At 41.1% G+C, this 26,173-nt stretch overlaps 3 protein-coding genes across 5 annotated transcripts in view; 1 reads left to right on the forward strand and 2 right to left on the reverse strand.

Moving 5' to 3' along the window:
• NCK1 (NCK adaptor protein 1) overlaps positions 1 to 1,312 on the reverse strand; it is a 92,258-nt gene extending 90,946 nt beyond the window's left edge. Inside the window, exon 1 of one of the 2 annotated variants that reach the window (XM_022582566.2) lies at positions 1,211 to 1,312. The gene's annotated coding sequence lies outside the window, so the exon portion shown is untranslated. Of the gene's footprint in view, positions 1 to 776 lie in introns of both variants that reach the window. The other variant, XM_022582565.3, reaches the window with a different exon arrangement.
• LOC149749442 (uncharacterized) lies at positions 137 to 20,894 on the forward strand. The gene is made up of 2 exons (XM_089911113.1): positions 137 to 1,802; positions 2,377 to 20,894. The coding sequence occupies exon 1, from the start codon at positions 922 to 924 to the stop codon at positions 1,405 to 1,407; it is 486 nt and encodes a 161-aa protein (XP_089767239.1). The 5' UTR covers positions 137 to 921; the 3' UTR covers positions 1,408 to 1,802; positions 2,377 to 20,894.
• SLC35G2 (solute carrier family 35 member G2) overlaps positions 5,696 to 26,173 on the reverse strand; it is a 33,511-nt gene continuing 13,033 nt past the window's right edge. For both annotated transcript variants that reach the window (XM_022582564.2, XM_022582563.2), the window contains exon 2: positions 5,696 to 8,261. In XM_022582564.2, coding sequence (XP_022438272.1) covers positions 7,005 to 8,243 — 1,239 coding nt within the window. In that variant the 5' untranslated portion in view covers positions 8,244 to 8,261 and the 3' untranslated portion in view covers positions 5,696 to 7,004. The remainder of the gene's footprint in view (positions 8,262 to 26,173) is intronic.

The raw sequence follows: 26,173 nt of genomic DNA on the forward strand, positions 1-26,173 counted from the left end.
AAAGTTTGTGATCAAGATGAAATAAAACTAATATTAATCAACCAATGCATAGTTCTTGAGTTTCTATCAAACTTTGAATGGGATGCCTGTTTAAGAGCCGACCCCATTGACTCTGTGAACTCGCTGAAGGTTGAGACTTTAGGCACAGTGCTTTCCAAGTGCTTAATAAATTGTATAGTTGGTCTTTCATAAATCTACCAAAGTAAGATTTTTAACAATGAATACCTCTTGCAACACTTACCCGTTCTGACCGGACACTGAGTGAGCTTCTTTGCTCACCACCCAAGATGGGGTTAGAAATTTCTCCTTAACCTTATTCTTTCATAACTCCCATGGTTTATCACAAAATCTAACGGGGTATAATTATTTTTAGGTGACTAGTTCATTCGTTCGACACTAATTAGGCGTCTATAATGTCAGAGTTCTCAGTCCCGAACAAAATCCAGCTTCCCGAGCCTCTTACGGCAAATTTAACTTTCATGGACACACATAAGAAAGGTTACAAAACTATCGAGATACATTTTCTTTTCTTACCGGATATATTACAACTCAAGTCAAAAGCTCACAGCCCAAGCAACTCGCGTACTAATCTACAGCAGGTCCATAAGATTAAAATAACCCAGCTTTCCCGAGGAGGAGGGAAACGGCTGGGGGTGGGAGGAGGGGCGGGAGGCGCATCCCGAAGACGTCCACCCTCCTCAAGGGGAACGGCTCCCTCCCCCTCCTCGCGGGCTGGAGGTGAGCGCGCCCCTTTCCCTCCACTACCACATCCCTACCTTCGCGGCCTCCGACTGCGCCACAACAGCCAACAGGACTTTTGGGGAGAAAAAGAAACGGGGAAGGGCGCGCGCCTCACACTCGATCTCCCAGCTTCGCGGGGGCGGCCGGCCGCGGCGCTCACCCCGACCCGACGTTCCGGGGATGGACCGGGAGGCCGCGGGGCCGCGCCGCCCGGGGCAGTGGCCGGAGGGTCGCGCGGAGCTCCGAGGCAAACGCCCAGGCCCGGCCGAGCGGCCTCCCCGCCCCCTCCGGCTCAGCTCCGGGCCGGCAGACGGCGCCCCGGGGGCTAACTTCGCCGGGGAAGAGGAAGCACCGTGGCAAGTAACAGGCTCTGTGGATTCCCGGAGCAAGGAAAGGCTGTTCTGTGCGTCTGCCTGCCGGTACAACCGTCTCACCTCCCTTCTGCCGAGCCCGGGTGGCCCCAGCTCACCTGAGGAGGGCACCGGGACGCCGCCGCGGCCGCCGCGATGGCCGTTACGGCACGAGGCCTCCGCTCAGCCGCCGCGTAGCTCTGAGGAGAGGGGCGGGGCGCGCGTGTCGAGAGGGCGGGGCTGCAGCGCCGAATGGTCGCGAGGCCGTGGGCGGATCCGCGCGGGCAGGAAACCCCCTCCCTGCCCAATCCGATAGGCTCAGTCTCCCCTTCCACTGACGCGACAGCCGTCTGCGCCGCGCTGGGATTGGGCGGGCTCCTTTGTCAATCAAGCGCTGTGCAGGGTGTGGAGCGAGCTGAGGCGGCTCCGCGGAGAGGGAGTGAGAACGCAAGAAGCTCCCTGCTTGACTCTGAGTCTTGTTGCTTTTGTCTCCCCGGCTGTTCTGGCTTATTACTCTGGGCCTTCCTCCTCAGCGCCACAGGAGATTCTACGGCAGAAATGACTGCTGCCCGAGTTCAACCCCGACTGCTCTGGGAGCTTCTTTCTGGTTTCTGCACCAGAAGGTCTTGCCAGCGGAAGGTTCTTAGGGGCGGGGAGCGAAAAAGAAAAAACAAACAAAAAGGCCTGGAAATGGGGACCTGAGAGAAAAATGTAAGACATATGCTTAATTTGAGCCGCAAACCGAAATAAGCTGAGTCTGAGGGCCTTCAAAGTACCCTGGTTTTTGGGTAGCTTCCCGTCTTGGCTGCGGTAGCCTTGCTGTGAGGGGGACAGTGACCTTGGGTGCCGGGTCTGCCCATTCTTAGCGGCCCAGCCCCAGCCGTCAATAAGTTGGTTCTCTTGAGACCCCCGCTGCAACCCCCAATCACCTGCCTCGTTTCTTCCCAGACATCTCTGGGGCTCTGCTTAGGCGATGCCCCCTTAGGGAAGCCTGCTGGGGTGCACAGGTATTTTCCCCATCCTGCTGTTGAAAGGGCCTGTCCATACCCCTACCTGATTGTAAACTCAGTTAAGTCAGGAACCATGTCAGTATTCCGTTTTCCCCAGTGCCTAGTACGTGGTAGATCGTCAGTAAATATTGTTTAAAGCATGAATACATCTTCCATTCCCATTTTAAATCCTGGTCCTGACTGTAAATTCCAAGAGTTTATGCTTTTCTGTATTTAACTTCAAAATTATTCGTTTGGGTCCTGATAGAGGAATGTGGTTCTCTTGCCATATATAGGATCACAAGGTCAAGCACAAATCACCCATGGTCCCTTCCTGGCCTCAAGTTGACTGGGGCAAATGGATCACGAAATTCTGGGCAAGTACTCTGTCTATATCCCATAATTAGCATCTAAAGTCAATAAGTGAATTTTGGATTTATTCTGAGGGTCTAAATACCTGTGTATATTTTATCATGGCTGATGTGGACTGAATTGTGTTCCCTCTCAAAATTCATATGTTGAAGTCCTAACCCCCCAGTGTGACTGTATTTGGAGATAGGGCCTTTGAAAGGTAGTTAAGGTTAACTGAGGTGATAAGAGTGGGGCCCTAATCCTGTAGGATTAGTGTCTTTATAAGAAGAGGCAGTAGGAAGAGACAGCAGAGAGATTGCTTTCTGTCTTCACAACAAGAAGACACAGTGAGAAGACAGCCATGTGCAAACAAGGAAGAGAGCTCTCACAAGAAACTAACCATACTGGCACCCAGATGTCGGACTTCTACTAGTCTCCAAAACTGTGAGAAATTAAATTGTTGTTTAAGCCACAGTCTGTGGCATTTTGTTATAGCAGCCCAAGCTGTCTAATACAATAGTTTTATTTGTTGATACATTTTATAAAGTTTATGGATTGAGATATTATTACATTCATTTTTGAAACTATATAAACCATTGTCCAGAGGTTGAAACTATTTCTCCAAAATCACGTGGCAAACTGTTAGCTACACCTGGCTCAATTCAATTCTAGTTACATGTGATGGGATTAGGGAGTGTGAATACAAATATAACAGGTAAAATATTCCTTGCCATCAGGTAGCTTATATCACTGCCTTAAGTGGAGAAATTAAACCCAGAAAAAATATGCTGAAGTCATAAGTTTAGATTTTATTTTGTATGGGAATATGTATTTTGAATGGGCCAATTATCTGAACAGACCCTTTGTGAGATTTTGATCCAGATCTATTGACTACTGTGTGCCATCTATTTAAGCAGTAGAAGAAGTAAGGGAGCTTTTTCATAAAAGGATTTTAGTTCCCTGTAAATATGTGTTTTTCTTTTAATCTTCCTTTAAAAGTTCCCTCATCACCCTTTCTTACCAGGAACTCTTAAAAAAAAAAAAAAGAAAGAAAGAAAGAGAAACTAAAAAGATATATGAAAAAGAGAAGGAATTGAAGAAGAAATAAGGAAACAGCAATGAGAGAGGAAAGCATTGGGTGGAAGGGTAGATAGACAGAAAGTCATATATTACAGTATGGTGTACTTAGAAGAATGGAGTCCATGTTCGTAAGGGGTGGGAGTTGTCCCAGAGACCTCCTTTCACACAGTCTGTCTCCCCAACTTCCAAATGTAAACATGCGCTTGGCTTCTTCTTTCTCTCTTTTAAAAGCAGAACTCAAACCAAAAATAGGAATCAACCCTGCTTATCCGTTATGAGTGGACTAGGAACTAGCCAGGATCAGGCAACAACATTTAGGTCAAAACTTATGACCTAAGGACTAGAAATGGGGCCTCAGATACAGGTAGCTAATCTGTCTAGGATAAAAACATGTAGACAGTTCACTTCATTCATTCCAAAGGAAAGAATCTGGGAAGAAAAGGAAAGGAAAAATGAGCCTCCATGTCTTAAGACCTTTCCCAGGAAACTATGGAGGGCTTATTGTTGGAAATGCTTAGAACTTCCCTGGTGGCACAGTGGTTAAGAATCTGCCTGCCAATGCAGGGGACACAGGTTCGAGCCCAGGTCCAGGAAGATCCCACGTGCCGCGGAGCAACTAAGCCCACGCACCACAACTACTGAGCTTGCGCTCTAGAGCCCGCGAGCCACAACTACTGAAGCCCGCACGCCTAGAGCCTGTGCTCCGCAACAGGAGAAGCCACCGCAATGAGAAGCCCACACACCGCAAGGAAGAGTAGCCCGCACTCGCGGCAACTAGAGAAAGCCTGTGCGCAGCAACGAAGGCCCAACGCATCCAAAAATAAAATTTTTAAAAAAGAGAGAATGATCTGGTTTAGCATCACTGTAAGGACTATTTAGGACAAAAAAAAACCTATCTACTAATCAGTAAGAAGAAAGTAATCACAGGCTTGACTGTGAAGTATAGAAATTAGTGGACCCTGGTAACTAAATTCAATTTCTATACTGAGTGATGTTAGTCTTCTATGGTAATTAATTCAACAAAAATTGATTGAGTCCACTCTGTGGTAAGCAGTACAATAGATACCAGAGACCTAAAAATCAGTCCTCAACTTAAAGGAGCTCCATTCAATGTCAGAGAATTAGATTTAAACAGGTACTTATTTGTATAGTAAATACAGCAATAGATATGTACAGGGGGACATTAGTCCACAGGGGGAGGGGTGTGTGTGGTCAAGCTAGTCAGGCAAGTAAGTAGGCAAAGAAGACAGGGTCCTTCCACATAGAGGGGCCTGCGTTTAAAAAAAAAGGTATTACACAATAGTAGAATATTGCTAGAGCAGAAGATGACTAAAAGTGTAAACAAGAGTGGGTTATGCAAGTTAAGGGCCTTAGACTTTATCCTATAGGCAATGAGAAGCCATCAAAGGGTTTTCTTACAGCACTTTAAACTCATTCTGTTGTTTTCTGGCCTCTACTCTTTCTGATAAGAAGCCAGCTGTAATTCTTATCATTGTTTTCCTGTGTGTCATATATCTTTTCCTCTGGCTGCTTTTAAGATTTTGTTTATCTTTGTTTATCAGTAGTTACACTATGTTTCCAGGTGTGATTTTCTTTGTATTTATGATGCTGGGGGTTCACTTATTTCCCTGGATCTGCAGATTGCTGGTTGTATCTTTTTACCCAATTTGGAAGACTTTTGGCCAGTATTTCTTCAAATCTTTTTTTATGCCCCATTCTCTCTCTTCTTCTGTGACTACACTTACACTTATACTAGACTTCTTACTCCTTAGTACAGGTCATTCCAGGCTCTGTTCATTTTTTTTTCAGATCTTTTTGTTTCTGTGCTTCAGTTTGGGTAATTTCTATTGAGAGCCAGTAGTTCCTGAAAAATCTGAATGTTAACATTTTCCAAAAGTACAAACACCCTACAAATGACTTTGGGTTCCTTTCGGGGTATCTTTGAAGGCATATTAGGAGAACAGAAATCACAAGATATTACAACAGAGAACATAGTATTGGGTGTTGATGGACTGGAAAAGCAAAAAGGAAACACTGAAGCAGCCCAGATATGATAACTATAGAGAGCAGCTAGAACCCCTAGGAGTAGTGAAAAAGAGGAATCAAGGTTGGATCATCAGGTCTCAGGAGCTCAGAGGAATGACTTGCTGACCTGTAGCTTATACCCCTGGGAGGATGCTGTGCAACTGGTCCTGCTGCTACTGAGAGGGAGATGATGAGGCTGGGTAGCGGGTGGAGGAGTGCCAAAAGAAGCTTAAGGCTGAGATCAATTGCTGCTTCTGGACCAAAGGGCTCTTGCTTATTGCGGGGGTAAAAATGACAGAAACTGCAAGCAAACAGAAAGGAGGAAGTCCTTTATCCTCTCTGTTTTACAGTCTCCCTCTAATGCCCTTTTTTGGTGGAACCTAGTGAGACCAGCTGGCATAGGAAAAATGTAGTTTGCAGGGTCTGATTCATAGCATCACAGAGGAGAGTTATAGATGGGTGTATTTGAAGTTAAGATAGCTCAATAACGATAGCTTAATAAGCAATACCATATCAACATTTGTTTGTGCTAAATTAGTAAAAAATTCCCAAATCTATGTGGTTTTACAGACTTTTAAGCTCTTCTGAAAAGAATCTCAGGACACAAAGTTTTCAGTTTTCTGCTGTACTATGATTACTGTTAGTGTCTTTTTTAGGGGTAAGGAGTACCTTTACTGCAGCTCACACATATACTTACTACATAAACAAGGGCAGGTTTGGAAGAGATCTGCATAACTGAGGATGAGTAGACCCTCCCCCAACATTCTATCTCCCACCATAAGGCACAAAATGGCATAGACTAAGTAGAGCTGGCAGGAATCCAAGCTTTTCCCTCCCTCCATTTACTCTGCATTGCCTAATGTGGCCTCAGCAAGGGGAAGACCAATTTCTTCTAAGGTAGGACAACCACCACTGCCAGTGAAAAACCAGCTCCTTTCCTTCGTTCCCTCTTTCTTGCCTCAACTCACTCAAGCTACTCTACCAAGCCCAATCACCTCTAGTTTTCTAATGCAAATAGGTGACAAAACAGGGCTTGGTATTCAGCATTTCACCTTATAGATTTTTGAATATCGAAGGATTTTTGTTGAACATTTATAGAACATTGGGCATGAACATTTTACTAATTTTTGAACTTCAGGACCACAGAATTTCCATCTGAAAGGAGTCATTTCTTCAAGTCTTATGTTCTTTAGTGATAAAAGTTAACATTCTCTACCCTTTTATTATTTATAATAAATAATCATTTTTATAATAAAAATTGCCTGTTATTATTAACAGCAAAGAGACCAGATTCATGATATTCCACATAATTTAGTATATGTTTTTAATTTATTAGACTAGAATAAATTTTTCCCCGTCTGCATATATTAATTATATAGCACTCTGTCAGTTATACAACACATTTCTAGATGAACATTAAAATGTCTGTGTACCTATTAATAACTGAACATTAACAATAATCAGGTATTCACTTAATGGGAGAGTCTAGTATTTCCTGATAATCCTGCCTTCTTAAATTCCTCCAGTAAAGTTTATAGCCAGCAAGGACAAAAACACTAATCATAATGATTACCCCTCCAAAGACATCATAGACACTAGGAAATATATGTAACACTAGGAGCTGCAACACCATGGCTACCACAATCTCCAGATGTTGCACGGTGCTGACCAAAGCTGGATGGAATTTGTCCAAGGCATAATAAACTCCTAAGAAGGCTGCAGTAGAACAAATGCATATAGCAATGAGATAACTCCAGGTTTCTCCATCTAATGGGATGATGGGTTCTTGAAGAACGAACATAGTAGATACTCCCCAGACTGTCCCAGTCCAACCAAAGGTAAACAGTGCAGTCCACATGCTGATCTTCTCCTTAATGGATCTGTATACTATCATGGAAAGAGCAGTGGTCAGTCCAGCCATCACGGTCATAGTGTACCCAAAGGCTTCTTTCCAGGCATTTAACAAAGAATTATCTTCATCAACAATGTTGGGGATCATGACAAGACAAACACCTAAGATGCTGCAAACAACTGTAGCCGTGTCAACATAAGCCATTTTCTCATCTACAAGTAAAAAAGCCAAAATGGCACTGAAGACTGTGGTTGTGGCTCTCCACATAGTGGTCCCATTGCTGGGAGGAACTATTGAAAATGATGTATAAGCACAGGTGATAGAGATGACATTGCATACACCATAAAAGAAGAGTCGCAATCTGTATCCACTGGGTCCAAAGGGGGCTTCCTGGTAGTAACACACAACTAACACAGATAAGACCTGCAAAACAGAACGGATAAAAATCAGTTCTAGAGATGGAACTTTGGAACGATCAGAAACAAGCCTAGTGATAAGAGCTACACATCCATGAGCCAAAGCAGATCCAAACAGCACTATCCACATTTTTCTGGATTGAAAAATATTTTTTTCTGCAAAAGTTTGGAATTGTCCAATCTCATTGGTCATTGGGTCTTCTGTTGGTGGATGTTGAGTATCCATGGTTCCAAAGAAAGTTCTTCCTTTTCTTTTCATTTCACTCAGCAGGCCTTTCTTTGGATTTTCTTCCATAAAATTTCCATAGTCTTCACTGATTTCTTCATATCCATCATCCCCAGGCTGAGGATAATGAGAAGTATATTTCACCATCACCGTGTCTGGGTGTATTTTCACCCGTTTTTTAACTGGATATTTTTTGGAGGGAGAAGTATCCATTTCTTCAGGCAATCAATTCTATTTAAGAGGGAAAAAAAAAGACAAATGTACATATTCATCACTTGAAATATAGTTTTAATTTCTATTATAATCATATGTACCAATTCAGTAACAGACAGTAGAGGTTGTAACAGGAGGTTTTTTTTAAAAAGTAATAGGAAGAGATGATCTGGCAATATGCCTTATCAGATGTATGAAGCCCAATGAAATTGTCTACCCTTTTTTCACTCTCATCTTAAGTCTGCCCCTATGTCTCATTCTGATTTTTCTTTGTCTCATTAAGCTGTATTTTCTTTACATCACAAACAACTGATATTTTTCCATTTGTTCATTCCTCCCTCTCTACGCATCCAATAAGATAAACACAGAAAAATAAACGACAACATAGATCAAACCTTTCCTTCTCATTGTGTCCATTTGTCTGTATTATAAATTATAATGATTAAGTCCAAATTCTTTTGTATAATCACTTCTGTATGATACCCAAACTAGTCTTATATTACAAATTATAGTGATTTTTTAAAATGTTTTTTCTGGCTTCCCATACACTTTCAGATATATGGGATGCACTGAAATTAGAAAATAAATAAAATGGATTTCGTGACATTCATGCATTTTTGCTATATACAGCTTTTCTGATGAGCAACTGGGCAATATGTTTAAGATTTTAACTAAAACTACCCTTTAATTCAGCAATATCACATCTAAGATTTTACCCTAAAGAGATGATCACAAGATGCATTTTACCTTATGTTTTTTTTTAAAAAAAGGAAAAAATAAGAGTACATATTTATATTTGTTTATATAATATAAAAAGTATAACAAATGAATTATGGAAAGAGACAAAGGAAGCTAATAATCATTGGGGTGGGACAGGAAACAAGAATAGAAGGAAACATTTTTACTGTATACTTTTTACTATATTTTTTGAATCATGATAATTGTTTAAAATTAAATTACAAACTAAAAGAAAAGTTCATCTGTTACTGAGAAAAAGAGAGCATACAAAAAGGTGGGGAAAATGTATGAATAGGAGAGTTCATTGTAGCTTACCAGAATGACCCTCGATACTATGCTATGCAGCCATTAAAAATGACAATGCGGATCTTTACTGACATAGAAGGATGTCCATGACATATAAAGGATTTGCCATAGTGCTGGCATATAGTAAACTCTCAATGAATATTAATAAATTCAGCTTCCTTTCACCTATAATTAACTCTTTTGAAACACTGGGTGTCTTCTACAATGTTATTCTTTCTTTGAGACCTGTATTTGTTCACTTAGTTCTCTTTAGTTCTTTCCCCTCTCCCCAAGAACAATTTCCTATTTCCTTCCCAATGATTTCGCCCCTCCCCTCTAAAACATAAAAATTTTTAAAAAGGAAACCTTTTTATTTTTTGTCTTCATGACATATTCCCTGTTGCTTGCCAAAAACTCACCAGTTCTAGGATCTTAAACCATGGTCCAGAAATCAAATCCTATTTTGTTCTTTAACACCATCTGGGTAAACCAACTGTTCCTATTTACTCCTTTCTCTTCTAAATGACACCACCTTCAGTTGGAAGAGTCATTTTAAAAAACACCACCTGTGCCTCCAAGCCCTTCAGTTCCTAGCATGGACCCCCCCAACTTGCAGTCCTTCATGCATATTGCTATCAGGCTAATCTGGATGTTCTCTTTTTTCAACTTTTATTAGGATATTTCCACTTCAAATCATGACTTTAGCTTCAATAATCACAAACTGAATTAACAGTCTTGGTCTCCCAAATAGATTTTCCTTCCCTAAATTCCTCACTTATGTTTGAAATACCACCATCTTTCTAGTTCCCCAAGCTAGAAACCAAGGAATACTCAATTATCCTTTCTGCCATCACACTCCATTTGGTCATCAATCTTATTGTTTTTGTCTTTGAAATATTTCTCAGATTTTTCCTTTCTCCTCCAATTCCATTTTACCTTTGTGATTCTGGATCAGGTTTTTATGAATTCCCATCTAGAATATTGCAACAGTATCCTGACTAGCCCTCTTGGATCCCAGTCCTTCTCCCCTAAAATCCAACTATACTATACCACTGTCACATTAATGCCTTTAACAGATTCAGAACAAAACAAAAAACTTCCCTCAGGCTTTCCATTCAAGAACCTACAAGCTTTCCTACCAACTACGTCATTGGTCTCTACTCCTCTGCCTAACTCTCAAGACCCTGCCTAGTCTAGCCCCTATCGATACTTAGCTCCTTAACAAACATACTTTGCTCTGATCAGTCCAGTGTTCTCCCTGTCCTGACTCCCCACATGTGCATGTTTCTCTAAGCTTTTATTCTCACTAGCTTCCCCTCTGCTCCCACTTTCTAAATACTGCTCATCTTTTAAGGAGGCCCAGTCCAAATCTTGCCTTTTAGAAACAAGCCTTCCCTGACCACTCTAGCCACTTATTTTTTTCTTCTTTGTTTAACATCTGCAGTAGTTCTTATAATTTTTGTAATCTCATCATTTTGTTATTTAGTTGTCTCCATCAGTGGAATTTTGTCTCCAGTCATTGTACCCAAATTTGCTGTTAAATCTCTTTTCCTTGCTAGTCAGCAAATATCTTAATGATACCTCAGTTAGATCCCATAACTTCCCACTTGCTTAAAATTGTTAAAGTTGTGTCTTATATCCTTTCAAAGCTTTCCCCTTCCCACTGCAGGCCAGATTTGTAGCCCCAGGGGCACAAATAGGGGAAGGACATATTCTGTTGGTTTACTCCTTCTCCCTTTCCCTCCTTTTGGAGTCCTTGGGAGGGCAGTATGGTCTACCTCTGGGACACCTCCTCCATCTCTCTAGGCTCCAGCTCCCCTGGTGTATTGGCACAGGGAGGAAGGAAAAGGAAAGGACACATATCTCATACACTGGCTGTTGTTGTGTGATGGCTTTTTGATATATAAACTTGGCTAGGCTGAACTACATTCTCTAGTTATTTAATCAAACACTAATATAAGTGCTGCTGTGAAGGTTTTTGCAGATGTGATAGAAGTCCCTAATCAGTTGACTTTAAGTTAATAAAAGAAAGACTATCCTGGGTGGGCCTGACCTAATCAAGTAAGCCCTTCCAAAAACGGATTAGGCTTTCCATGATTTCACAGATTCCAAACAATTCATGCCATTGGGGTTCTAGCCTGCTCATGACCTTCCTTTCCTTACTACCTGTGGACAAGAAGCTTTGGCCTTTGCTCATGGGTTCCAACATGCTCCTGATCTTTTCTTTCTGACTGCCTGCCCTACAGACTACAAACTTCCTTATCCAGCCACCACAGTTACATTAGCCAATTCCTTGTAATAAATCTCCTGTTGGTTCTGTGTCTCAGGTTGAACCCTGACTCTAATACATGGTGAAATTCTCTCTTTGATTATTGTCTTTGTTTCTGTGCTAACTCTGATAGGCCATTGATACTCTGTAGGTTGCAGGCATCCAAATGCAGGCTATCTTACATAAGTTCTGTAGAGCCTCCCCAGTGCACAAATTCCTGATGTGGGGGAGTCTCCTGCCCTGGGGATATGGCCCACAGGTTTTTTTTTTGTTTTTTTTAATTTTTATTTATTTATTTATTTATTTATTTTTGGCTGTGTTGGGTCTTTGTTTCTGTGCGAGGGCTTTCTCTAGTTGTGGCAAGCAGGGGCCACTCTTCATCGCAGTGCATGGGCCTCTCACTGTCGCGGCAGCCTCTCTTGTTGCGGAGCACAAGCTCCAGACGCACAGGCTCAGTAGTTGTGGCTCACGGGCCTAGTTGCTCCACAGCATGTGGGATCTTCCCAGACCAGGGCTCGAACCCGTGTCCCTTGCATTGGCAGGCAGATTCTCAACCACTGTGCCACCAGGGAAGCCCAGCCCACAGGTGTTTGCTGTTTGGGTCCTCTTGCCGGGTGGGCAGTTCTCTTGGTTAGGCACCAAAAGTATTCACTTGACCCCAGGAAAGTCACATATCCTTACCACTCCAGTGAGTATATAGGCCACTCACCACTGCCCCCTTCTCTCCAATTTTCTCTTTCCTCGAGCAAGCAAAGAGCAAATTAAAATGTGCTTTCTAAGCAGACTTCCAATTGGAGAGCAAGAAAGCACACCCAATCATTGTAAATAATGATCTGGTAACTTTCACCCTCAGTTGGCTCTAAGGAGGAACATCCCTCTGCCCTCCCCATTAGGAAAAAGCACAACATTCTTCTTAGACCAAGGACCCACAATAGATAATATGATCCCTTTGACAGACTGCATTTTCCAAAGAGAGTCACTAGTCTAGTATCTCCCATACTACATGTCTGGTTTTGTAAAATGTGAGTTTGACATTATTAAATAGAGAGGTAGGGTCTATATTCCCTCCCATTAAAAGTAGCCCTGCTTTTGTGACTGTTTCAACGAATAGAGTATGGTAAAAGTGACCTATTATGACTTCTGAGGCTAGGACATAAAAGGAAATATAGCTATTCCTTCCTAGCTGCAATACTTGTGCTTGGAGCTCTGAGCCACCAAGTAAGCAGTCTGACTGCTCTGAAGTCACCATGCTGTAAGGAAGCTCAAACTAGCCCATGTAGAGAAACCACATGGAGAGGTCCTGAGACCACCTGAAGAGAGAGAAATTCCTGGTAAGCCCCCAGCTGCTCCAGCCCCCTGCTGTTCGAACTCCAGCCACCCATCTGTCTTCAAGTATATAAGAGACCCTGAGTCAGGATTGCCCTGCCAAGTCCTTTCCAAATTCCTGATCTATAGAAACCATGACAGATAATAAAATGATTGTTGTCGTTTTAAGCCACTAAGCTTTGGAGTGATTTGTTACCTGCAATAGATAACTGGAACACCCTATTTCCCTCCCTAGTATTTTAAGGAATCGGAAGGAGGAGTGGTCTTAGTGACAGTTAAAGTAAAAGGCCTCTTATATTTGGACCAAAATGATTGGCTTTTGAAACTGGGATATTTTGTCCCCCATTGTGAGATCCTGGATTCTAATTCTGAGGTAAGAGGAAACTTTTTTTTTTCATTAAAGTACAGTTGATTTAGAATGTTCTGTTAGTTTCTGGTGTACAGCAAAGTGGTTCTGTTATATGTATGTGTGTACATATACATACACACACATATATATAACTGAATCACTTTGATTGTTATATATACGTGTGTGTGGTGGTGTGTATACATATATATATATATAATGAAGAGGAAAGTTTTAGTCAACATCCTGTTAGGTATAAATTAATGTATTTAATCCTAGTCCAACTGTATACTTTAAACTGTTATTTGAACTGTGTCATCTTTGTTCATTTCTCTCAGTGGATTAGTCTATAACAGATATATTCCAGGTATTTCTCAACACCATTAATATTATATTGTATAGGGATTCCCTGGCGGCGCAGTGGTTGAGTCTGCCTGCCCATGCAGGGGACACAGGTTCAAGCCCTGGTCCGGGAAGATCCCACATGCCATGGGGCAACTAAGCCCATATGCCACAAGTGCTGAGCCTGTGCTCTAGAGCCTGCAGGCTGCAACTACTGAGCCCACGTGCCACATCTATTGAAGCCCGCGCACCTAGAGCCCGTGCTCGGCAACAAGAGAGGCCACTGCAATGAGGAGCCCGCGCACTGCAACGAAGAGTAGTCCCCGCTCACTGCAACTAGAGAAAGCCCACGCACAACAACAAAGACCCAACACAGCCAAAAATAAAAATAAAAAAATATATATATTTTTAAAAATATTATATTGTATCCCACTGATGCAAAAGCCATCTTATACTAAAGGGAGACATAAAGATTTTTTTTTTTTTTTGGCCACACCATGTGGCATGTGGGATCTTCCTGTGCCCCCTGCATTGGGAGTGTGGAGTCTTAACCACTGGCCCCCAGGGAAGTCCCAGGATCTTATTCATTCTCCCTAGTTTTCATTTAATTTCAGCCTTTGAAATATAATTATTGAAGAGAATCTGGAATCCTGACTAGTAATTACATTTTTGCACATTTAAGTCTTTCAACCTGTGAACATTTCAATAAATACTAACTGAGGTACCATGTGCCCAGCACCATTCTAGGCTCTATAAATATGAAGATAAATAAAACAGGCATGGCCCCAACACTCATAGAGCTTATAGACTAGTGGAAGAGACAACAAGTAATTCAAATTTAATATTTTAATAAGTTAATAATGCAAGTAACTACATGAAGTACAAGAAACTGTTGGAGCACATACAAAGGGCATGTAACCCAAATATGGGGGATCTTTGCAGGTTTCCAGGTGGAAAGGATGCCTGAATTGGGACTCTAAACATATGTAACATATAGACAAGTAAAGAGGAGAAGGAGAAAAACAAAACTTTTTTCCAGAGATTAAAAATTTGAGTCAGAAATGTTGGTTTTGAGTTCTAGCCCTGCCACCAACTAGAGCAATAACTATGTCTATTTTAAGAGAAAGTTTTAGATGATAATTGTTGGGGTCTTTTAACTCACCTCTCAGTTTGTCTGTTTAATGATTTCACACTTCTAGTGTTTTGATATCTCTCCCATGTGAGACCACCATGCAATTCAGTGATCACAAATTTCTACCACCTGCTCAAAGTTGTTCTGACCAATATGCCAACTCAGTTCCTCCTCCTTCCTTACAGAGAGGAAGAATCTGAACTAATTTCATGGCTCCAGTTCCTCTGACATTTATGTGGGGCTGTCCCCTCCCAGGCAGAGGTGTCCATTTCAGCTGCATAGAGCAACTCAGCTGAGAAGAGGGAATGTCAAACAATAGGACCGGAAGACTAGCCTATCCAGCTACAAATGTATCAACCTGAAATGTTGGACAAATGGACTAAAAGGATACATAGTTTGGTGTCTGCTTGAACAATGGGCACAATTCAGTATTGCAAGCCTGAAAAAGCAGTATTTGTATCTAAAAGAGGTACTGTTTCCTAAGCTACATCCCACAACCTAAGGCCCAAGATCACCTCTCACCTAAGGCTGAGAAAACGAACAGTGCCATCCCTACTGTCTTGGTGGGAATCCTTAGAAAATCTCCTTATGGTGCCTACAGCAAATGCCACTTGGTAATCAGAGCTTCTTTCTTTAGTTACCAGACTGATCCCTAAAATGGTAAACAGTCTTAAATATAAAGCTGGCTAGTACAACTTGATTATAATACAGTGGTTTAAATGTGGGCATTGACGTGGTATTTGACACTCATGAATCAGACTGGCTTTGAACTAAATATTTATCACAAACTGATAGGTTACTACATTATACCTGAGCAGCCCAGTCCTGAGATACCTTATTCCCCCAGTGTGCTTGGACAGTCTTGCCCCTGAATGGAAATGAAAAGACCACACCTAACTGGTCACCTGAAAGGGAAGACCCAACAACCACCTTTCCAGGATATTGTGAGACATCAGGACATGCATAGGATCTGTGCTGTTAAACATATCTCCCGAAAACTATTGAGAGAAGCCATTCATCCCTCCAAACTGATGAAAAGGGGCCCATATTCTGAGGCCTCAAGGCTGTGAGCATGAGTCTACCAATCCTTATGATGAACCCAGCTTAGCATAACCTTTAACACCCCTCTTTGAATAGGGATTCACTCTCTTCCCCACTGCAACTCATGAGGATCAGGAGAACTAGAGGCAGCATTTAAGTCTGCTTGTACTTTATTAATACTCTTTGGGACTGTATCTTTGTGTAAAGGCCCACTGCTTTAGAGAGGAAAGAACCTCCTTCTAAGCTCCAACCTCTGGAACTAGAAAATCAGTTCTTAAATAAACTAATAAAGTAGAACTAGAAAGACAAGAATAATGATAATAAGTGAGAAATAACAGAGTAGAAGATAAAGAGCATGCCTTTCTTAAATCAGTCACATTCAGAAAGTGAGGGATTTATCATGAAGAAGTAGATGTTTGCCCTTCTTAGAAGGTTGATAATATTCACATTGTGTGTTAAGTGGCAAATGATCAAAATGAAATAAGTCAAATCATGAAACGGAACAGTTTTATGAAGATGTAAAAGAGGGGCTGCAAGAAAATTTAATTGTATAATATTTCAAATACTCAGATTAAAAAGGAACTACCATAAGCAAATTCAACCAAAGGGGGAAAAAAAGAGGAGACATACAATCTAGTAGTCTTCTATGGTAAACCAACTGAATCTCTATAAAAATATAAAAGGAAATTTCAGAGCAACCAGGACAGAATCATTCTTACTCAGATGTATTACTTAGGATAGATATACCATATATAATGGCAGAAATTGCAATTAGAATAGCATTCATATTGCATCAGATTATTGCCTGACAAACAACAGTCCATCTATGTCTCTCTTAGAAAAGCAAAAAATAAGGCACATTATCAATTTCTCCTTTGTAACACTTAGATTAAAGCATCCTTGCAATAGCTCTCAGAAAAAGACTAAGAAGACAAGATCTTGATTTAGCCAGAGATCATGAAAACATTTTCAGCTCTAATGGAAACAATCAGAATTAGCATAAAAGCAAGAATGGGAAAACAAACAATAAAGAAAGGCACAACTGATGGCTCTAAAATCCAGTGAAAACAGAAGGAAATATGGAAGAAGTCAATAATAACAATACTATCAATAGCCAGATGTATTGATATTTACATTTGTACAGACAACGTGCTAAATTCTAAACATGGGTTAACTCAGCTTTGAGAAGAAGTGAAATCTTAGGAGGTTTTGGACTGGGAGAGCATCGTGGAAGGGTGGAAAACAAAATATTTGGAGAAAACTAATGGCCTACCTCACTTTGAACTGCAATAACTTAAAAGGAAGTAAAGGTAAGTACTCACTTTAGGAAACTAACTCGGTACATATTATTGAACACACTCTATGTGAAGGGCACCAGGTAGGCCACGAGGAGCAGGTCAGTAGGTCTTATTGTTGAAGACAATTTGTCCCAAAGTTTTGTCTAGAACTGTGTCACCTAGTGCCCCAAATTAGTCTCTCCTCCCTGCTCTTCTCTCACTCTTTCCTCTCCCCAATCCCCTCCCTCTTTCTCCATCTTACCTTCTCAACGTTACTCCTGTCTCCCACAGACACAGCCCTGTCTGACATCCTAGCCCAGAAGTAACTGCCACTTATTCATGCAAATGATTTCAGGGAAAATGATATTTATTTTATTCCCTTAAAGGACAAAGTATTATCACTGTCAGAGTCACATTCCACTTTCATAACAGAATAAACTATTTTCATTTTCCTGAAATAATTTCTCTGACAGGAAGCAAGAGTGATGATGACAAAACATCTGTGCAGAAAGTAGGAGAAAAGCCTCAATCATGTGAGCACCCCTGCCACTAGAACTCCACCCTAAGAACTAGCCTCCTGTCATCCAAACCAAAATGTATACATGTCACTCCTCTGGGCCTTTTACCAGTATCATCTGGTACTTAGCCCCTGCCTCCTTTTGTCATTTTTTTTTTGGCTGTGTTGGGTCTTCGTTTGCTGTGCATTGGCTTTCTCCAGTTGAGGCGAGTGGGAGTTACTCTTCCTTGCGGTGCCCAAGCTTCTCGCTGCAGTGGCTTCTCTTGTTGTGGAGCATGGGCTCTAGGCACGCAGGCTTCAGTAGTTGTGGCACGCGGGCTCAGTAGTTGTAGCTCACAGGCTCTAGAGCGCAGGCTCAGTAGTTGTGGCACACGGGCTTAGTTGCTCCACGGCATATGGGATCTTCTCAGACCAGGGCTTGAACCCGTGTCCCCTGCATTGGCAGGCAGATTCTTAATCACTGCACCACCAGGGAAGCCCTCCTTCTGTCATTTTATTCTCCTTGTGTATGACATTGTTAAGTTTTAAAAAGCAATGGTTCCTCAGTTTTAAAAAGCAATGGTTCCTCAGTATGTGTTTTTAGAAAGAGGGACAACCTAGTGCCCCAACCGATGAGTGGATAAAGAAAATATGGTATATCCATACAATTGAATATTACTCATCCATAAAAAGGAATGAAGTTCCAATACACGCTACAACATGGATGAACCTTGAAGACATTATGCTAACTGAAATAAGCCAGACACAAAAGGACAAATACTGTATGATTACACTTATATGTGGCATTTAGAATAGGCAAATTCATAAAAAGAGAAAATAGATTAGAGATTACCAGGGGCTGGGAGAAAAGGGAATGGGGAGTTACAGCTACAAGGTTTCTGTTTGGGGTAATGAAGAAGTTTTGGAAATAGATAGTGGTGATGGTTGCACAATATTGTGAATGTAATTAATGCTATTGAATTGAACATTTAAAAAAATTGTTAAGGGACTTCCCTTGTCTCCAGTGGTAAAGAATCACGTTCCAATGTAGGGGACGCAGATTCGATCCCTGGTCGGGGAACTAAGATCCCACATGCTGTGGGGCAGCTAAGCCCTAGCGCCACAAACTACAATGCCCATGCTCTCTGGAGCCCGCACGCCACAACTACAGAGCCCATGCACTCTGAAGCCCGCGTGCCACAGCTAGAGAGAGAAAATCCACATGTCACAACTAGAGAGAAGCCCTCGCACCGCAAGGAAAGATCCCACGTGCTACAACTAAGACTTGACGCAGCCAAAAATAAAAATAAATATTTTTAAAATGTGTTAAAATGGCAAGTTTTGCATTATTTATATTTTACCACAATTTTATTTAAATAGGAAAAAAAAAGAAAAGAGGGGCTTCCCTGGTGGTGCAGTGGTTGAGAGTCCGCCTGCAGATGCAGGGGACACGTGTTCGTGCCCCGGTCTGGGAAGATCCCACATGCTGCCGAGCGGCTGGGCCCGTGAGCCATGGCCGCTGAGCCTGCGCGTCCGGAGCCTGTGCTCCGCAACGGGAGAGGCCACAACAGTGAGAGGCCCGCATATCGCCAAAAAAAAAAAAAAGAAAAGGAAAAAAACGGGGAAAATGTACTGCTTCCTCCAGTGTGGGGCAGGGGAGAAAGGAAGGCATTGGTATTTTCAAAAACCTCCCCAATAATCCTAATGTATAATTTTCTTGTGGGAGAACCACTCAACTAGATTATCTAAGGACCTTCTGGATTTAAGATTTAATGAATCTGTATAGGTATACATATAGCTGATTCACTTCATTGTACAGCAGAAACTAACACAACATTGTAAAGCAATTATACTCCAATTAAAAAAAAAAGATTTAATGACTCTGTGGCTGCAACATGATTAAGGAAGACAGAGAGTGGCACAGGGATGGAAATTTTAAAAAAAGGGGGGGCGGGTGGATACTGAAGCCAGACTGTCTGGATTTGAATCTTAGCTACAGAACTTATTAAATATGTGACCTTGGGCAACTTACTGAACATCTTTACCTATTTCCTCTTCTGTAAAATTTCGATAATAATAGGGTAGAATAAAAATATTAAATCAGTTAATACATACAAAACACTAAGTATCTTGCACTTAGCAAGTGTTCAATAACTTTTAAATCTTTTTTCACATGATTCTGTCTGCCTGGAATGACGTGGGCCTCCCCCTTTCTGCCCTTGTCTACCTGTACAGCTCACATTTGTGCTTCAGTGATTTGCTCAAGTGTTACTTCCTCCTTTGCAAAGCCTTCCCTGTTCTCTCCAATTTTTGTGCCCCATTGCCCCTGCATTCATTTGTTTATATCCTGTCTTTCTCACCAGACCATACACTTCGTGATAGCAGACTTTCTCACCATTATATCCTCAGCCCCAACACAGTGTCTGGCACATACTGGCACTCGATAAATGTTTGTTGGATGGAATGGAATGGATTTGAAAACCAAGAAGAGGAAGACATGGAAAAGAATGGGGAATGATGTTGACTACTGACATCTCTATAGGATCTTATAGGCCCACATACCCACTTCTGGTGTCTTAGCATCACTGCTCAATCAATGGTAGGCAGCTGAAAACCTGCAGTTTCCTGTGATCATCAAACTGCAGAACTGTTCAGAAGAACTCTCCCTGTCCTCTGCCTTTACCCTCTTTACTAGTCAGAGTTCTCCAGAGAAACAAAATTAATAGGATGTGTATATATACACCTATATAGAGAGAATAATTTTAAGGAATTGGCTCACGCAATTATGCAGGCTGGCAAGTCTAAAAGCTTCAGAGTATGCCAGCAGGCTGTAGACCCAGGGAACAGTTGCAGTTCAAGCCCAAAGGCAGTCTGCTGGCAGAATTCCTTTCTCCTTGGAGGATGTCAGGTTTTTTTCTTCAGACCTTCAACTGATTAGATGAGGCCCACCCTCCATTATGGAGAGCAATCTGCTTTACTCACATCCACTGATTTAAATGTAAATCTCATCCAAAAACACCTTCACAGAAACATGAGCATAATCTTTGACCAGCCAAGTTGACACATAAAATTAACCATCACAGCCTCATCCTTTGCTTGTCCTCCATAAGCACAAAAGTTCTGGCTATTCCAAACTGCAGGAAATTCTCTATGTCATGCTCTTTCATGGTTCTGGGTTTTTACATAAGCTGTTCCTTCTTTATGGAATACTCTTTTCCTGTTTTTTCGCCTGGTAAATTACTGCTCATTTTTCAAGACCCAGATTAAATGTTACCATCTCTGGAAAACTTCCCTAGGCCCATTTCCCACCCCAGTCTGAGTTAGATGCCCACCTCAGTTCTTCAATCATAGAATTTATTGAATGCATTGAATTACAACTGTGTTTTTGTCTTTCTCTTATGCTAGCTCTGTGAGGGTTTTAACCCCACAGGTATTAAAATTAGATATTATTAATTTTTATATTTGCAGCATCTAGCTCAATGCTTGGCATGAGATAAGTGCTTAATAACTGTTTGTTGAATGAATGGACTACTTTTTAATGAAGCAAATTTTGTTAAGAACAAAATATAAGTAATATAAATAAATGGATTTAAATGGCTAGTAACCCAAATAGGGAGCCTTATCCATTAAAATACTTTAAAGTCCTTAATAGCATTTCAAGAATAATAAAACATTAGGGTGAGCAGTTTAGCTATTAAGAGAATGTGTGTGTTTAGCTTCTCTGCCTCTGGCTCTATTTATGCTGCTAGGTCGCCCATATTTTCTTTAATATTAAATTCCTCAGGCATAACTGGAGCTGTTCTTTAAATAAAGTTTATCTACTTTTCTTAATTAAACTATTATCAACCAGTTAAGAAGGGTGTGGAGATACATGTCTTTCAGCATCACCAGGCTGAACTTCAGTTGCTATTTCCCTGCTTCCCAGAGCATGTCTCATAGCTTGGCCCAGTCAAGTGAGTCCCACCAACAAGACCACAGCAGTTCCTCATCAGGATTCCCTGGGCTTGCTCAGGACAAGCTTGACTGAGAAGCTATTTACCACCATCAGCCCTTTAGAAAAAAACACATTTTGTTTATTCCTATTACAAAAGCAATATATGTTTATTGTAGAAAATTGAGAAATGTGAGAAAGCAAAGAAAATAAAAACTCATAATCCTACCACCCAGAGCTAACTAATGGCCCTTCCAGGTCTTTTTCTATTTGTGAACATTGTTTTCCCCAAACATGGTATCAACCACTATATCCTATTTTATAACTTCCCCTTTACTTATCAGTGCATTGTACACATTTTTCCATGTCATTAAATATTCTACAACATCATTTTTAATGGCTAGTTAATATGGATCCAATATTGGGTTCTGAACACAACAGGTCAATCATTAACTTCAGCTTTCTGAGAGTTTAAAGGTAAATGGGATGACCAGCTGCCACCGATCCTTTACACAGGGGTAGATCCATAACCATCACAGGAAAAGTCACATATGTGAAAAGGTACAAATAACAATGTTGATGTTTTCCCTGAATTTAAATGAGGAAACAGTTTTTGATGGCCAGGGGAAGATTGTGAAAGAATAAATAAGAGATAAGTCAAGAGGATTCATGTTTCCTCTTTGCTCTCTGTTCAGACGTCATCTACAGAGAGAAACTAGCTGAGACCAATAGTGAGATAAAGTATGTCTTCATTCATTTTTTGTGTTTATTTAGGATCAATACACTGTTTGGTTTTGAAAGGATTTGAGGCAACCATTCAACTAGAGTTAAAGGAAAAATGAAACCACAGGAAATATCAAGCACAGATGCCTCAAAGTACCTGGGAAGTACTCTTTTGGATTGTTTCGTCCTGAATATGGCTCTAGATTCTCTAATTATAAGGATAGCTATGATTATTTAGCCTCTATTCTGTGACAGGCATATATTAAGAACTTTATTTTATCATTTAAAGGTCAAAACAACTCTATGAAGTAGGTATTATAATCTCCATTTTAGATATGAGGAAATAGGTTCTGAGAGGTTGGGTAACTTGCCAGTTAGTGGGTGACATAACTAATTAATGGTAGAGACAAGATTCAGGTCCAGGTCTGCCTTCCCAAGCCCTTTCTTCCATACTATTCTGCAAAGTAACCATCCATGGTAGGCAGAATAATGCCCCTCAAGCCCCACCAAGATGTCCACATCCTAATTCCCAGAACTTTACCTTATATGACAAAGGGGAATTAAGATTGCAGATGGAGCTAAGGCTGTTAATCAACTGACCTTAAAATAGGGAGACCATCCTGGATTATCTGGTTGGGCCCAATGTAATCACAAGGACCCTTAAAAGTGGAAAACAGAGACAGAGAAGATGTGACAACAGAAGCAAAGTCAGAGTGATGCAATGTGAGGACTCAGCCTGCTGTTGCTGGCATTGAAGATAGAAGGGAATCATGAGTCGAGGGATGTGGGCAGCCTCTAGACGCTGGAAAAGGCAAGGAAGTGGATCCTTCCCTAGAATGTCCAGAAAGGAATACACCCTGCCAACACCTTGGTTTTAGCTCACTGATAACCCGAACTGGACCTCTGACTTACAGAACTGCAAGATAATAAATTCATGTTGTTTTAAGCCACCAAGTTTGTGGTAATTTGTTACAGCAGCAAACAGAAAACTCAGACACCATCATTTTGTGAAGGTCTAAAGATCAGATTTGTATTCTTGGAGAAAAGATCCAAACACTTAGTACTGGTGTGGAAAAGAACTGCCTGCATGTAATCCATGATTTTCCCCAGAAAAGAATTGTTGATCTTCTTAAGATGTAGAAAAGTGTTGGATGAAACTACAAAGTTCTGGGTCAAGTGACATGGACAAGATTATTTTAGCCTGCCATAGAAAATATTTGCTGGCTGCTTACCCCTGTGATACTGTTTGAGACATCTGCTTTTAACAACCACATCCTCATGGATCATCTAGAAATAAAGTGAATTATAAAACACCTCTCAAGGGCTGAGTAAACTGCCCTGTTGGATGTAGTCATTAAATACTGAATCAGAACTTTGGTTGGATACCACCAGATAGGACTTTGGATTAATAACCAATGGTGGGGGACTTCCCTGGTGGCACAGTGATTAAGAACCCACCTGCCAACGCAGGGGACATGGGTTCAATCCCTGGTCTGGGAAGATCCCACATGCCGCAGGACAACTAAGCCCACGTGTCACAACTACTGAGCCTGCGCTCTAGAGCCTGCGAGCCACAACTACTGAGCCCGTGTGCCACAACTACTGAATCCCACGTACGTAGAGCCCGTGCTCCGCAACAAAAGAAGCCCGCACACTGCAATGAAGAGTAGCCCCCACTCGCCGCGACTAGCGAAAGCCCATGCACAGCAACGAAGACCCAACACAGCCAAAAATTAAATAAATAAATAAATTTATATATATAAAAAAATAACCAATGCTGGACAACAGGTCTAACCAATTCTTGAGGCAGCAGATTTGAGCTTGAATTCTACCTCTATCACTTTCTGCCTGTGCATGTATCGTGTAACCTTTCTAAACTTCAGTTTCTTCATTTGTAAGATGGACTGATATTACTAACTTGGAAAGGTTATTACTAAGGACTTAATGAAAAGATGGATCAAAAGCATCTAGAATCATACCTGGCACATAGCAGGTGCTCAATAACTACTAGCTTGCTTCCTTCATGTTAGTCAAAGTACTGTGAAGATTTTGTTACTAGTATAGAAGAAATGCTTATTTTCCTCTCTGATCTGTTTCTATAGCAAGAAGGCTTACTTATAGTTTATAAATTGCTAAATTTGTAACTTTTTTAAAGGATAAAACAATGCACTCTAGGAAATGTGCCTGGAGGCCCAGATTAAAATCTGCTCCTCCAGCCCTTCCAATGACTTGAGAGACTTCTGATTCCTTGTATTATATCTCTTCCTGATTGAAAGAGCCAGAGTGATTTTTGTTATCTGTAACTAAACCTTGCCAGATACACAGATGCACTGTGTATTACACCATGTGATATGTAAAACTGAATCCCACCAGTCAAGGAACCTCTCCTGCTTATTCTGCTTTTAACAATATTATTTTAATACAGATGCCAATAAAGCATTAATATTTTGAAATTTATGGAAGAGTATTCATTCACACATAATGCCAGTCTAATGAACCAAAGACTGAAGATAATCCCTTCCAATAGTCTTAAATTGCTATTAATTCTTTTCTTGATGAGACAAGGTGGTGAACAACAGTAATTCATAGTAGACAATTTGCTTACATTTTGTTCCTCATGTGGTTATTGTTTCAGAAAAATAGCCTAAAATTTATCAAGAAAGTTAGAATAGATTTTTGAAAGCATCAACCAGGATTGGTTGGTAGTCTGGAGTAAGAATAACATCAGATTTTCATAAAGATGGGTAGACAGCACTTTGAGCTCATACTGAAGAAATACATGTCAATTGTAAATAACTTAGGACTGCTAATTAAGACAGAATCCGAATAATTCCTTCAAGCCATCTTCTACTAGAAACCTTTTAAATTTTATGTGATTACTTAGATAGTTCTCTGGAAATACAACTATCAAGGCAAGTTTATTATAACTTCCTTACACATTCTGTCTACTCAAATCTTCATCTAGGCCCAGCTAGCAAACCAGGCCAAGAGACAAGTTTTAGAAGTCCCTCAGACCTCTGATTTTTTTAAAGTGCTGTTTCTGAGAAGACTCAGAGCCACAGAGAAGTCAGGAGCCATCACAGTATGACTCCATCTCCTCCCACATCCATGCTGGGCAGGACTTTTCAGCACATCTCAAGTTTTCTGGGTTTTGCAACAGCCCAGGGTAGCTCCTTAAATCTGCCATGCCTACTCTCTCAACAGATCTAGGCACCACCTAAAGGGAGTTTGCCAAGTCACAATCTCCTTTGTGGTCTGTGAGTTCCACGAAGGCAAGAGAGTTCTCATTCATATTTGTATTCTTAGCACACAGAGCACACTTAACAAATATTGAACAAAAATAAAGACTCATTCCTGAACTGCATTCTACAACTGCTCCTTGAACTCTGTCCCATCCTGCTATCAGTTATCACAAGCTCTGCTGTTCATTCTCCCATTTCTGTCCTGGTTTCACCTCTGAGATTGTCCTCACACTGTTATCTTTGCTGCTTGGCTGCAATTCTGAGTCTCTGTGCTAGAGATACTGGTTCCAGAACCCTGAGGAAGCCTTCTCCTGGTTTGGCCTGCCACTGGACTCTATGCTGGCCCCGTGCTGGCCCAGGATTGTCACAGCAGCCCAGCCAAGATATATCTGGGAGAGGGGTCAGCATCCCTGCAAACTTCTTGGATCGAGACAACTTTCATCTGAGCTACATTATTGAAGAATTTTCAATCTAAAAATAGGAAAGCCCTTCAACCCCATTCCTCATGCCTCCTTGTCTTGCGAAAGAGATCCTGAACCACCCACCAAGAAAGAAATAAGGAAATGGCAATGAAATCAGACTGAATGAACAGAGGGAGTAAGGGTATTCATTGAAAGGTTGGCATTGAGCATTTGGAATTTAAAAGACCAAAAAAAGTCTTGGTTTTACCTTTTTTTTTTTCCATTTTCAAAATGTTTCGGTGGCTAAAATAAGTTATACTTTGAATTCACTTAAGAGCAATGAATGTTAATATATTAGAAGTTACTTCATGAAATAAGGAC

The sequence above is a fragment of the Delphinapterus leucas genome, chromosome 4 (genome assembly GCF_059928025.1).
Source record: "Delphinapterus leucas isolate spDelLeu-1000000601 "Yukka" chromosome 4, BTC_Dleu_Yukka2, whole genome shotgun sequence".
Classification (NCBI taxonomy): Eukaryota; Metazoa; Chordata; class Mammalia; order Artiodactyla; family Monodontidae; genus Delphinapterus; species Delphinapterus leucas.